Source organism: Acromyrmex echinatior, chromosome 6 (genome assembly GCF_024713525.1).
Source record: "Acromyrmex echinatior isolate Ae372 chromosome 6, ASM2471352v2, whole genome shotgun sequence".
Lineage (NCBI taxonomy): Eukaryota > Metazoa > Arthropoda > Insecta > Hymenoptera > Formicidae > Acromyrmex > Acromyrmex echinatior.
In genome coordinates, this window is record NC_141857.1 from 7,459,845 (window position 1) to 7,474,636 (window position 14,792).

At 27.0% G+C, this 14,792-nt stretch overlaps 1 protein-coding gene across 8 annotated transcripts in view; it reads left to right on the forward strand.

Moving 5' to 3' along the window:
• Positions 1-427: 427 nt before the first annotated feature.
• The window catches only part of CDase (neutral ceramidase), a 64,685-nt gene continuing 50,320 nt past the window's right edge, over positions 428-14,792 (forward strand). Inside the window, exons 1-3 of one of the 8 annotated variants that reach the window (XM_011069416.2) lie at positions 2,758-2,957; positions 11,459-11,657; positions 14,361-14,537. In XM_011069416.2, coding sequence (XP_011067718.2) covers positions 14,391-14,537 — 147 coding nt within the window. In that variant the 5' untranslated portion in view covers positions 2,758-2,957; positions 11,459-11,657; positions 14,361-14,390. Of the gene's footprint in view, positions 533-2,757; positions 2,958-3,010; positions 3,268-11,458; positions 11,658-11,844; positions 11,868-14,360; positions 14,538-14,792 lie in introns of those variants that run through there. The other 7 variants (XM_087406838.1, XM_087406839.1, XM_011069417.2 and 4 more) reach the window with 7 other exon arrangements.

The following is a 14,792-nucleotide window of genomic DNA, read 5'->3' on the forward strand; positions in this document are numbered from 1 at the left end:
GATTTGAATATTACACGACTTGTTAATTACGATATATATATAGTTAAAAAGACATTTATTGAAAATTTAATATGCAATTAACCAAAATTAATCAAAGCTGTATAATTGAGTGGAAACACGTTAGCATAGTATTTCTAAATTGTCAAGTGCATTAAGTTCTCTATGATATATTTAATTGATTAAAATAAATAATTTTTATATCATATTCTATTAGATAACATATTTAATATATTTGTGTAAATATAATAGGTGTAATTTTATTAAGCATAAGAAATTATTATCATTTTTCAGTTGAGATTATATTACAACATCTGAATATCTCATGTAAAAAAAAATATGCTTTATTTTAATTTAAATCTGATAAATATATCGCGATATAAAAAGTTTGCAAGGAATCCATTCATTTTTCAAATAAGATCTTAAGAACAGCAAGAGAATTTTTCAAGTCAGACGACAGGAGAGAAATTTTTTTGAGATGACTGCCATTCATTACGCTAGAGCTTTCCATAAGAAAACATCTCTAATGACACTTGTAAGTATGTATTAAGAGTTTAATGCAATTAACAATAGAACAATTATATTTTTATTACAGTTTTTTAAAATTAAATTTGAGAAATTTGAAGGGATTATTAATATTTCAGATTGATTGCGTTGAAAGTCCGACAACTATATCGGCACGCAATAATAATATATATATATTCATTTAAATGAATATATATATATATATATATATATATATATATATAATAATTCAATACCTTAACATTCAGACCGTAGTAGCGCTTCGTATTTAAAGTAATGTATCTAACATAATATACGATACCTAATAACATAAACGGTCTTATTTCCAATCTTATTTATTATATTTTTCTTTATAACTATGGAAACATAAATAAATTTTCTAAAGATAAAAAAAATGTTTCTAATCACATACCATTCTAATCACATACCATTCAATGTGCACAAAAATGCTGAGTTGTGTACTGTGATCACACTTGAGTGATTACTTTACACTTATAAAGTATAATAGATTTTAAATCTTATCCACGCGTGTATATTCAATTGTTTGAGAAATCATAGGAAAAGATAGCGAGAAAAATAATGCTGCTTTGCATACTCATATCGAAGTAAAAAAAAACCGGACGTTAAAGAAAAACGTTGAGTGTACTTTGCTTTTTTTTTACATTCTGCTCAACCATTTGTATTCGTACCGTTATGTTTAAAAACCGATCTTTCACAATATTTTTTCTTTTTTTCCTCACACTTGACTATTCACCGAGAGAGATGTTTAAATGCACACTAAACGGACTTATAAAGCCTTAAGTTTTGTTAGCATTTTTTATCTCTGAGAAAATGCCGTCTGTCATGAATTATGTGTCGCTTAAAATACAATCGTTTTAAGTCTTCGAATTTTTTAGAAAATTACGTGCGACGTAATAATCCTTGCGATTTCTATAGTAGCAATAAGAACATTGATTTACATAATAATTTTGTATACACGTGCGCACGAATGAAAATTTCGATATAATAAACATAAAAGTATTTTATTATTTATTATTTATGTTAAACGTTATAAATATTTTATATTTTATTATTTATTCAGTTCTTTTACAAATATTACATATATTGCACTTATATATTACATTCAGACTAGATTGTTCCATTTTTCGATAAATCTCAATCGAATACGTAGGTTAAGTTGTAATTTATGTTATTCATATATGGATACAGTCTTTTTTATTTATTCGATTTGGACTCTATTTGCTACGCTTATAGATTTTCAATTTCCATTACACTAGATACAATTGACTAGATACAATCACGAGTATTTATATCCTGCGCATGTTGTGATGAATCTTTTATATATAGTTATAAATTTATAATTCTGATTATTTACATATTTTCTGTATTACACAATGCATAAAATTATGAATAGAATTCTGTATAAAATTTTATCACGAATTATATGTTGCTTAAAGTTGATTTTGAAATATTAATAAATATGCTTTTATATTAATCGTTTATATTATACAATATATTAACTCAAATGTCTGCATTTTATGTACTTAAAAATAAATTAATAGTTTAAGAAATTTTCACGACACGATGATAAAATGAATATATTAAGCTCAAGATATTAATGCGACATGCGATCAATAGTAAAAGACTTAATTTAAAGCATTTAAATCTTATCGAAAACTTTTACAATTCAATTCATGATCGAATCTAATTTCTATCGCTCTGTACACTTTATCGGAACATCATTCATATTCAAATAATAATAGTCTAGACTAAACACATGCGGAATCACCAATTCTTATAAAAAAATTTTTTTTCTCTTAAAGCGAAATTATATTCGATTGATTAGCTGAGTTTACAAACTCAAATTTACATATTTCTGTCAATATTCCAATTGTAGTGTGATAACTCTCCGACAACTGCTCCGCTACCGCATTAGTTTCAGCTATTGACCTTTACGTTCCATATCTATATATAATATAAATATATACATTATATCAAGCGAAGAAAAAAAAAACAAAAGACGCAGAATTGATTGTGAAAAAGGAAGTAAGTGCGCGCGTTGTGTGTGTGTGTGTGCGTGTGTGCGTGTGTGCGTGTGTGCGTGTGTGTGTGTGTGTGTGTGTGTGTGTGTGTGTGTGTCGAGGATTAGTATATGTGCTATTATAAGAATAATAGCCGTAGAATTGTTCCCCCTTCTTCACACCAACTATGTGAGTCCCAACGTTGGGTTTGGTTTGGTATCCGAACAGAGTCTCTCTCCGTGGTGATGGGCCGGTGACCTGTTTGCATTGCAGTCCCAGCTGGCGCCGCATCAGCTGCGTGTTCATTTTTCTTACCTCCGGAGATCCGGTAAAATCGACGATTTTCAACAAAGCGATCAAGTGAATCGAGATCGTGCACCTTATAAAAACATTTGTCGATATTTTAATTGATTGGTGCGTGCCTCTCCTCTATACATATATATATATATATATATATATATTTGTAGCGATAACTCGAATTATAACGTTAGTTAGTACACTGCAAGTGTTATGCGAGTTCCACTTAAATTCGTCATGCACTGCAGCTGTGACTATTCCTTTTGTTCTCTGGACCGTATGGCCGGAAATGGTGACACTTCGTTTATGGGAAATTGAGAGTTACAAATTTTGTAACAACCAGTTTACCGATGTATTTATTTATTACAAAGACAGCATCGTTGGAACAATTACGTATGGTTAAAATTGCAGTGAACGTGACTTACAGGTGTGCGACTTTAAATTTATTCGCGCGTCATTACTAACAGACTGAAACTATGATTTTTCGAAAAAGTTATATTATTTTTATATACCGATTCCTTTTATATTTATTTGATATTTTAAATGAGATATACAAGAAAAATATTTTCTTCTAGATAATAACATATACTTATCATTTTCATATCATAATCTTATCATAATCTTATCATGATGCAATTCGTTAAATATACAAAAATTCTATTATATGTATATTTATTTTTTAATTATATTCAAAAATATAAATATATAAAATTGTGAAAGAGTATTGCAAATGTAGACTATTTACATTATCTTGTGATAAAATTAAACAAGTAAAAACTCACATAATCCATTTATCCAGAAAAAATTTTTTATACATGAATATATATAAATATGTATAAACATACATAAATATGTATGTCATCAATCATATGTGAAATATATCCATACATGTTCATACATTCCTCTCTCTTTCTTTTGTAAAATTACCTTTTTTAGTGTAATAGAAATAGTAATAGTTTGTAAAAACATAAAAAATGATTAAAAAAATAATTTTCGCATTGTTCGTTTTAGAAAAAAACGAGTTTGGAAAAATGTAAAAAAATCACTCATACACAATTATGCATAATTTGATATATAATTATTCGTAAGTAATTTTTTTATATCAAAGTTTTTTATATCAAATTTTTTTATATTTTTTTATCTTCAAAGTTAATGTTTTCTAAAATAAATAGTGCGAAAATTACACTTTTAATTATTTTTTGTTTTCACATTACTATTATTATTTCTATTACACTAAAAAGTAATTTTACAAAAGAAAGAGGGATGTATGAATATATGGACATATTTCATATAGGTTTATACATGTTTAAAAATAAATATTTATATATAAATATTTACGTATGTTTATACATATTATGAATAAATATTTATGTATGTTTATACATATTTATGAGTGACCAATTTTTTTATCTGGTAATATGTTATATTTGTGATATTTTTATACAAAATCAGCTAAAAACAAATTATACAAATATAAAAATAAAATTTTTACGATTTTCTTTTGCAAATTATAATAGTAATTATAATAGTATAATAATAGTATAATGGCTGTATTATTAATAATATTAGATCATTTTATATGTTTGTAGTTTCATAAATCAGTTTTAATCATACTCTTTTCTTTTTTTTTTTTTTCATAATACAATTTTAAATATAAAATCAAGATGCAGCGTAAACCGGCACATTTAACTATACGATAGAGATCATGAACTAAATAAAATTAAATCTTTATAGTATTGCGTTAAAGTGTCAAATAGTCTTATTGGAGCTGAATGCAATTGTGTATTTATATAAGAAAATCTTCCAAAAAAAAAAGAATCTGTTTCGTTACATGTTTGTATCTTGCAGAGCAGCGTAAAGTATGCATATAAATAAGTAAAAAACATTTTATATCAAAAAAGAAAGATTTTAGAAAATCTTATATACATTCCCTTATATTCTATACAGATGTAAAAGAATAGGAATATGTGTTATTACTGTCTATCATGTATCAGCTTTAGAGCCTATTTTGTCAGACGCTCATTTTGGCTTAACTTAAGAAAAAGTTAATTATTGCAAAATTGCAAACAGTATAAAAACTGCTATAAAAACTGCTATATTATGATAGAAGATATTTTCTAGTTTGTATTTATGTTTCTAAAGTTTTACTTTTGTTTAAAAAACAACAAAAATAACGTGATATATCTACATCTGTAACTTTCCTCTACTTTTAAAATATTTTATTTTAAAATAAGTTATTAGTAATAAATCAGAAGTTAGAAGTTGGAAATTGATCACAGTTTTCAGCTTCTGACTTCTAATTTATAACTAATGGCTTATTGTAAAAAGCTCATAGAATATAAATATATAGAATATAAAACTATAAAAATACAGAATTATTATATAGAATGTCTAAAATCTGTCCTTTCACATTTCATTTTAAAATTATAAAAAGCCGCGAAATATGTGTTTGATCATTTCAGCTACTCGCAATCTTCTGCGATCAAATATGTATTTCGCGGTTTTTCATGCTTTGAAATTGTTTCTGAAATGTAGGAATGGCGTAGCTACTGTGTAGTTTTATAAACATAGATATAAATGTAGATAAATTGCACAATGTACTAAATTTTTATTAACTTTTTCTTAACGAGTAATGGGCACTTTTTATATTAAAATAGTATACTTTATAAAAAATTCCAATTTCCTTTCAATTTAAAAATTTCGTTTTAAATTTCTTAAGTATAATAATGCAAGTACATAATAATGTTATATGTATATATCCATAAGAAATTTAAGAATAATTTCAAAAATTGTAGGTTCTAATGAAAATAAATCAATAATGAATAAAAAGCTTTTAAAAGTCAACGCAGGTTGTTACGAATTAGAATTTATTAGATAGAATTATTAATATTTAGTACAATTAAAGGTTAAATGTTTCGATCCACGGTTAAGTATATCAATTTATATAAATATATATTTATATTAATGCATAAAAAATTTTTTACTGGATTGTCAAAATTATATTCGCGAATGAACTTCAAAACAGATCAAACAACAGGCAACAGGCAATGAAACTTTAACGCATCAAAAAGTTGTTCGTACTGCCTGTTCTATTTTTTGTTCTATGCACGTTGTATTGTTAAATTTGGATTAGTATATGATAGGTTATGCATCGAATTTATGTCTTGGAGTTCTGATTGAATGGCTCGTTCAATCCTTGTTCCTATTACCTGTGCTTTTTATTGTGTTTTCTTTATGCTACCTCTGCTTTCTCTGAAGATAAAAAAAGACGCAACGGAATCACAGATCCTGTTAAACTGTCATTTTCTGGCTTCAAGTTATGAACAGAATGCTTGGTACATTTGTCGTTGATTTATATATTATGTTATTATATTATAAACTTAATTTTAATCCTCAGAAGAAATCGACTTTCGGATATAATATTTAAAATATTATTCATTTTAAAAAAGCATGATAAATGACAATTTTATCCAAACATTTTTATAAGTAAACACAGTTACATAAATAGTATAGTTTGATATAAAATAAATTTCTGATTTTATTCCGTTTTTTGAAGATACGTGTAATATGAAACGTTTATCTGTTTAAATTCGTTTTCAGAAAAACGTTTACTTATAAGTAAACGTTTACACGTACAATTGGTATATCCGTTTATTAGAAACGTTTTTCCTAATATACGTATTTTAAATCAGGGCTTGGTATTATATATTTAAACGAGAATACATTTACACGTATATTTAATATATCCATCTTGTTGAATATTTTAACGTTTTTTTTTATTTTAAAATTAATTTTCTTATAGTTTTATATTTTAAAAGCACGCGCTACGTGTGCCATTTACTCTTTTAATTATCACAGATATATATATATATATATATATATATATATATATATATATACTGAGAAAAAAATGCTATTGATTTAATTCTAGACTATTTAGTCTAGTCTATTAAGAAAAAATGCTGTTGATTCAATTAAAGTCTATATTACGGGCTGTCACTAACATAAGTGATTAATTCATGTATATTTTATTGACATAAAGGCCTTGATTATTAAAATAATAATTTATGCCAATTTATATATAAAAATATACATAAATTAATACGTTAATGACAGCCCGTAATATAGACTTTAATTGAATCAACAGCATTTTTTCTTAGTGTATGTGTAGTATATGTAGATATATATTATAATAAATAGAAATCTTTTTTTCGTAAGCCCACGTACTTAGCTATATAACCCGTCTGAAGTTTGGGTGAACCCCCCATTTGATTATTTCTATAGCTCCTCGTTTGTACATTTCGAATCTTCGTTTGTATACTTCTAGTAAAAAATTTATTTAAAAAATAATTTTGGGTGGGGGCTAATTTCACACTAGTTTCTCAAACTCGAGCAAATTGGATTGAAAAGATCTTAGGTCCGGTTGCACCAACGTTACTTTGACTTTAAGCAAGACTTAAATCTTTGTCTGTCTCGTTTTAGAGCGAAAAAGAGAAAGAGACAGAGAGAGTTTTAAATCTCACTTAAAAACAAAGTAACGCTGGTGCAATAGGGTCTTAATCGATAGATTTTCATTGTTCCGAAGCAAGACAGTAAGTCAATTTTTCGTTTGCACACCTTTAGTTAAAAAGTTATTAATAAATGAGTGTTAGATGCTAAATTGAAAATTCATGCAACAAAAATTATTTTCGACTGAATGTTATTGACGATTATGGTTTCGACTTCGCTAAATAACAAGAATATTACTTTTTTAATACGTTTAAATCGACAGTAAATGGACGACGTCACATTTCGATAAATTTAAGTGTGGATTTAACATGTTTTTTTTAAGGAATGTAATCATAGTTTAATTGAGAAACTTACATACTATTGGCATTAGCATTACACAAAACGTGGAGGTTAAAAGAATAACGTTTCTCATTGGATTCTCACAGAACTAGTGCGCATTCAGTGCACTTTAAAGCAATTGTACAAGTCGACATAAAGATTTGCTCGTATAATTAGGATATTGGTTTATTATAAATCCTTGTCTGAATACGCTGTTTTAATGTTATTTTATATACACATTTTTTACATTTTTATTACATTCAAATGTCATTTTTATCAAAAAGAATTTTTAATTTTTTCAACCCGTTACACTAGGAATACTCCTTAATAAAAGGATAAACGTTTATAAAAAAAAACGTGAAAATATTCGAGATATTTTTTGTAGATAGATGTGCTAAATATACGTATTCTCATTTAAACGTATAATAGCGAGCTATACTAAAAACACGTATATTCGGAAAAACGTTTCTAATAAACGAATATGCTATTATAATTATACGTATAAATATGTATTTTTGTTTAAACGTATAATAGTATGCGTTTAAATGAGAATAAGCAAGTATGTAAAAGCTAATGTAAAATAAAATTCGTTTACACAGTTTATTTTTTTTTGTAAGATATAATTTAATTCTCTACAAAAAATTTTTTGTTTGAGTACTTTGTTAGCAAACGCATACTGATTTGTAAAAATATATAAAATAATTCTAATTTCAGAGATTTTTAGGAACTAACTTTTTAAAGAAGAATTTTTTTATCCATATTTATTGGGAATTTTTTCTTTAAAATTAAATTTTCTACAAAATTTGAAAGTTGGCTGGAATTATTGGGGTTTTTATATATGTAAAAGGTAGTATAAAAGAAGGGCAACGAGCCAATAAACGCAAATAAAAAATTATAATTCAGATAAGAAAACTTAATACAAAAACAATTAAAATACAATAAAATGAAACAAACGTTTCAACTCCAATTGAGTCATTTTCAATGCCATCATACAATAATATAAATGTCGTTCTAAATTAAAAATTAATACATAATCTTACAAAATTCTTAAAATTAACAAATAATTCTTTCCTCTTTCGGTGTAATACGCTGTGAGTCATTTTTATCAAGAATTAACAAAGTCATAAGAAAGTTCTGGAAAAGTAACCGTATACAAAAAGAATTAATATTAATCATATAAAAATTAAAAATATGATGATATACCTTAGTAAATCTGTTAAAAGTCCCATAATACACAACGAGAAAAAAATGTAAAATGTGGTTCATTTTGTGGTACAGTAAAATAGTCTTATTAATTTAATAGGTTATTAAAGCAAATTCGCAAAAGTAACGAGCATCTGACTTAAACGATGTCACACAACGAAATGTCAAACAGAAAAACATTATCGATAAACGGAAAAAGGAAAAATAGGAGGAAAAGGACAGAAGATGTTAGAAAGGAGAAAGTGAATGTATAATGTCAGAATACAAATCCGGCAAAGACTCCGTGTCATTTTGTCTATTAATCCCATGCTTCTGTTTTTTAATATGAACCATTTCTGATATCAACCTTTTGTTGTATGAAGGCTCTATATCCAATATTTCTACTTTATCCCATTTAAAGTTATGATTCTCCACCATACGATGGTTGGAAATCACTGATGGAGATTTTGAACTCATATTGATATCAGAAACATGTTCATGCAATCTGGTCTTTAATTGTCTTTTAGTGTGGCCAACATAACTGGCATCACAATCATCACAGGATATTCTATAAACCACATTTTGACTCTGAACGTGTTCCAAATCATCCTTTCCTCTCCTTATAAAACTTCTCAATTGTGTTAGGAATAGTAAAAGCCAATTTACAATTAAGCATATTAACAACAGGTATAAATCTTTCGGATATCGTATTAACATATGGAATCGTAAAGAACCTTCCCCCAGTGTCCTTGTTCTTATTTAAATTATTAAACTTATTAATGTGATATTTTATTCTATTATGAATGGTCGAAAAAATAAAACTTAATGGATATCCATTCTGTAAAAAAACCTTAATAGCGTCAATCAAATTATTTTGTTGGAATTTCGGATGACACAAACAAAATATCTTATCCACGACTCCATAAATCACACCTCTTTTATTTTATATCATCATATATCATCATATTTTTCATTTTTATATGATTAATATTAATTCTTTTTGTATACGGTTACTTTTCCAGAACTTTCTTATGACTTTGTTAATTCTTGATAAAAATGACTCACAGCGTATTACACCGAAAGAGGAAAGAATTATTTGTTAATTTTAAAAATTTTGTAAGATTATGTATTAATTTTTAATTTAGAACGACATTTATATTATTGTATGATGGCATTGAAAATGACTCAATTGGAGTTGAAACGTTTGTTTCATTTTATTGTATTTTAATTGTTTTTGTATTAAGTTTTCTTATCTGAATTATAATTTTTTATTTGCGTCATTGACTCGTTGCCCTTCTTTTATACTACCTTTTGCTTATTACTACAGAGCCTTTTATATTACTTTTAATTTTATATATGTATATTATAATAGTTGAATATCGAGAAAACATTAAATAAGTTGTGGAGGAAAAAGTAGGATGTATATGTCACTGCCTCTGTAAGACTTAAATAAATTACACTCGTTTCACAGTTTTATAGCATCATTTTATACTTTTATAAAAGAAGAAATATGATGATTCAGTACGATTTCAACCAACCACAAAAGAGAGCAAACGCAAGATGTAAATGAAATATTACAAGTGATTTAGTCTCTCAATTTTCTCTTCACAAAACTTTCGAAATTCAAGAAAATGTACGAGAGCGCGAGAGTAAGAGAATATTTTGCGCGCGCGCGAACAGATGATTTATTGTATAATTGCGAAATGTAGAATTTATATATCTTGCATCAGTCTTGATATTGAAATTATTTAAATTTACGATTGGGACTTCCGAAAGACAATATTTATCGTTTAATTGACGAAACAATAATAAAAATTCCAGCAGAGATGACAAATCTTTCAAACGTGCCGTGTTTCCGCGTGCAATTGCGTATCATACAATTGATGACGTGTTTAAGTAAACCTCTTATTAGTTCGCACCTAACATAGTCGAACAATTACGTATCTTTGTTAGGTACCTATGTATTGTTTGACACATTTACTAATGCAGAGTGATTAGAACGCTTGAAATACTGAGCATTTTATACATACACGAATACTTGCATGTGTCATCCAGGAAACGCGTTGCATACTTACCTATCTTTCCATCAGCAATTCGCCCGTACATATCGACATGCTGCACGTTCCGCTCGTATCAGACAATTTTACAACGCGATATAGACGTGACAAACTGCCATTCTTTCTATAAGGCAGCAGAATTAATGCCAGACACATAAAAACCAGACACATGCTTTTCATTTTCCTCTATCAAAGATTAAATTTTTTCGAAGTGAAATTTAATTTATGTTCACTACACCTTTTTACATTTACTGTGCAATTATTTATTATATTTATGCTGACATTATATTTAAATCCTTGTAATATTTCGAGTAAAATAGTTTTCGACATTTAAGCTATCGCAGCACAAAGATATCTTATCATTTTTGACTAACATTGTACAATAATGTACAATATGTATAATGCTTCTTCGGAAAATACCTTTTTAAAATTCTCTCAGTTCTGAAATTCGAGCGATCGAAAAGGTTGTTGACGAGTTTTCATTCAAATGACAAATGCGTTGTATATTCGACATAGAGGAATAGACCGTTGCGTCCTTCGCATTCTTTGCAGATTTTTTATCTCCCTGTAAACGACATTCCTGGCCATAACTTCAACAGTAACCTTTGAAAGGTGAAATCGCGTAACTCGAGGAGTAACTTGTGAAAGTTTTATGCATTCTTTTTTTTGTAAACTCTCGTAACCACAGATCAGTGAAAGTAGTTTGTCGTCGTTTGTTGTCCTTGGACAACAGGTTCAACTCGTTCTTCAGGTAATTCTCCTATAATTCAATATTGATTTAATTTTGCATGGTCAAGGAAAATATTGGGAAAATGTTTTGAACTTAAAACAATCGCTGCTAATTACGTGATCAACATACGAAATTACACTGTTGTTGAATAATTGGTGTTAAATTTAATACTCATTTTTTATCTCATCCTAGGTAGAACACATCGTCTGCATTAGAACATAGCCTGCAAAGGTAATAAAATAAAACAGAAAAATTTATAAAAACAATGAAATTCACAAAAGGAATAATATTCAAACTTTAAACTTTCTAAGTTTTTTTAAAAATTGTATAAAGTTATTTTATATTTCTGTTGCATCCAATTTCTCAATTAACCTTATGTCCGAGAAAACCACATTTGTAAAGAAATGTAAATGAAAAGAATATATATACGCGTAACAGAATTATAATTATGTTTCTTTTTCCACATCCAACTAAAGATTACACACAGATTTTATAAAGACAGGATTAATTCAACAATATGTTATCTAATTGCTAGAATCAATAAAGTGTTGATTATAAAGAGGAATTGTTGTTTTTGAAGCTTCCTTTTTTAAAGTTACGTTTTACTTGAATACTTTGAATAAATATTAATACTTATAAAACAAATCATAATATTTGCATTAATAAATATTTTCAAAAAATATATCCACAATTTTGAAAAAATGAAAATATAAATACATATTATTTTAAAGTAAAAATTTTGAATAACTACAATTATAAATTTTTGTATTCATCGAGTATAGTAATTATCATGTCGTTCCACACACTTTTGGTGATGATTTTGTAACCAATTTTTGGTAATCATTTTTAAATAAATTTTAATTAAAAAATTTTATCATATGTGTGTGTGTGTGTGTGTGTGTGTTTGTGTGTCAAAAATTCATCACGAAATCATTGTCAAAAATGTATCGAATAACATCATGATTTTTAAAATGATTTCAACTTGATGTCATTTTATTTTTTAAATTTTTTGGAGTGAAATCTCACATTAAAAGAGTAAAAATACTGTCACTATTGAAAAAGATTGAAAATATTAGGTGAGGGAAACAGTTTTTTTGTACTTACAACAATTTTTTTGCAAAAGTTTTTCATTTGTTGCGAAATTTTCATTACAATTATATTATTTGTTAAAGTAAAGTTTTAGCTTTAAGAATCTGTTTTTTAAATTGCGGTATGATAACTTTTATCATCGGAGCATTTTATGAACAATCAAAATTAGAGCAAATCAAAGAATGCTCTTTTACTTAACTCGCGAATAACTTGGAAACAAAAAATAATAGGAACATTTTTAAAGAATGATTTTGTAGGGAAAGCTTTCACAAGAGGTAGTCGAAAATTTTTCTAAATTTTTTTTGGGCACGTGAAAGACCCCCAAAGTGAAAAGAAAATTTTTCATCTTTTTCAGCTCGTAATTTTTTTAATGTAAAAATTACCAAACTCACAGAAACCGAAAAAATATAGTAACGAAAAAATATATAATAGTTTCGAAAATAGGGATTTCAAATTTTAAAACCTTTTTTTTTTTAATTTGAATTTCGTCTATTTTTGACGAAGATATTGTATATACAATTTTGAATTAAAAAATATGAAGAAACTTTTTCCCCAGCCATATTTACATTCTTAAATAAGAGTGACAGATTTTCACTCTTTGGAGTGAGATTCATTTTACAGGGAAAAAAATCTCACTTCTTTAGGCGAGTAAATCTCATTCCAAAAGTGTAAAATCTCACTAAAGAAAAAGATTGAAATTCTACTACTCTTATTCAAGAGTGCAAATATTTTTACTCTTTTTCAATAGTGGTAATATTATTTCTACTTTTTTTTAGTGAGATTTTACTTCAAGAAATTTAAAGAGTAAGTAATCTTATTATTATTCTGTGTTCTACCTAGGGGAAGTCCCAAACTATACATCTAAATTTTTGTTTAACATAAGGTAAATATGTTAGAAAGTAACACAAAAATTATTTAAAAATTAACTTAAAAAGTAAAATTTTTACACGATTTGAAAACAAATTGTAGAAGCATATTCTATACTAAAAATTAAATTAACATTTATAGATACATACATTTGTTTTTTATTCATTTATCTTAAAACTTATATATAAAAACTATTAATTTAGGTAACTCAAAATAGTTATAATCATATTAGGTGTTGGAATTAATTCGTAGCGTTTTACAAGTGATGGGAAGTACTTTCATTAATGTATTTTTTAATGCTCATGTGAAATAAATAACATTCTTTCATTAAAAACGCTACGAATTAATTCCAACACCTAATATTATATTAAATTAACGTTTACAGATATATTAAAAATTCAACGGAAAAATTTTAACAAGAATTTTATACATAGTTTACATAAATACAAAATGCAACACAGCCTTCCTTGCTATCTTCCCTGCGTCATTTCGAAATTGTATATTGCATTTGATAAAATTTACACTTAAAGATTTTTATCTCTAATAGAGATGATGACACGTGACGATGCGACGTATATCATGTTATTGTACTTAAAAACAGAATATTTTCTAACAAATAAAGAAACGTAGATAAAAGTCACTAATTGTTTGTTCTGGTCAATAACAAAAGTTGTAAACTTTCATAGAACGACGAAACGGCGCGACGAGTCATCTGTCCGAAAAATATCGAGTTACGAGCATATCTGTCATTTTGTTCTTTGCTTTCAGTCCAAACGGGTAAGGGATTTACAAAACTGAATGGATACTTTGGCACAGTCGCTACTAGGAACTCGTGGTTTATCTGCGTTATGGCTTCTACTGTTACTATCACCTGCCATTCTTGCTTCATACAGCATTGGCGTTGGAAGAGCTGACAGCACAGGACCGACCGCGGACATTGTCTTCGTTAGTATGCTACATTGTATGCTTCGAGATAGAAAATCCTAAGAAAATGTACACTAAATCATTATTTTTAGTAATGATGCGAGAAAAATTTATTTTGATGAAAAATTTGTTATACACTAAAGAGAGAAAATCACGAAGAGCTCTTCAAGTTTTTTATTTAAAAAATTATTAAAGAGATTACGAATTCATTATTCACGATAATTAAAGCCAGACTGATGAAATAATAAGAGTGAATAAAGGCTTTGAATAAATAGA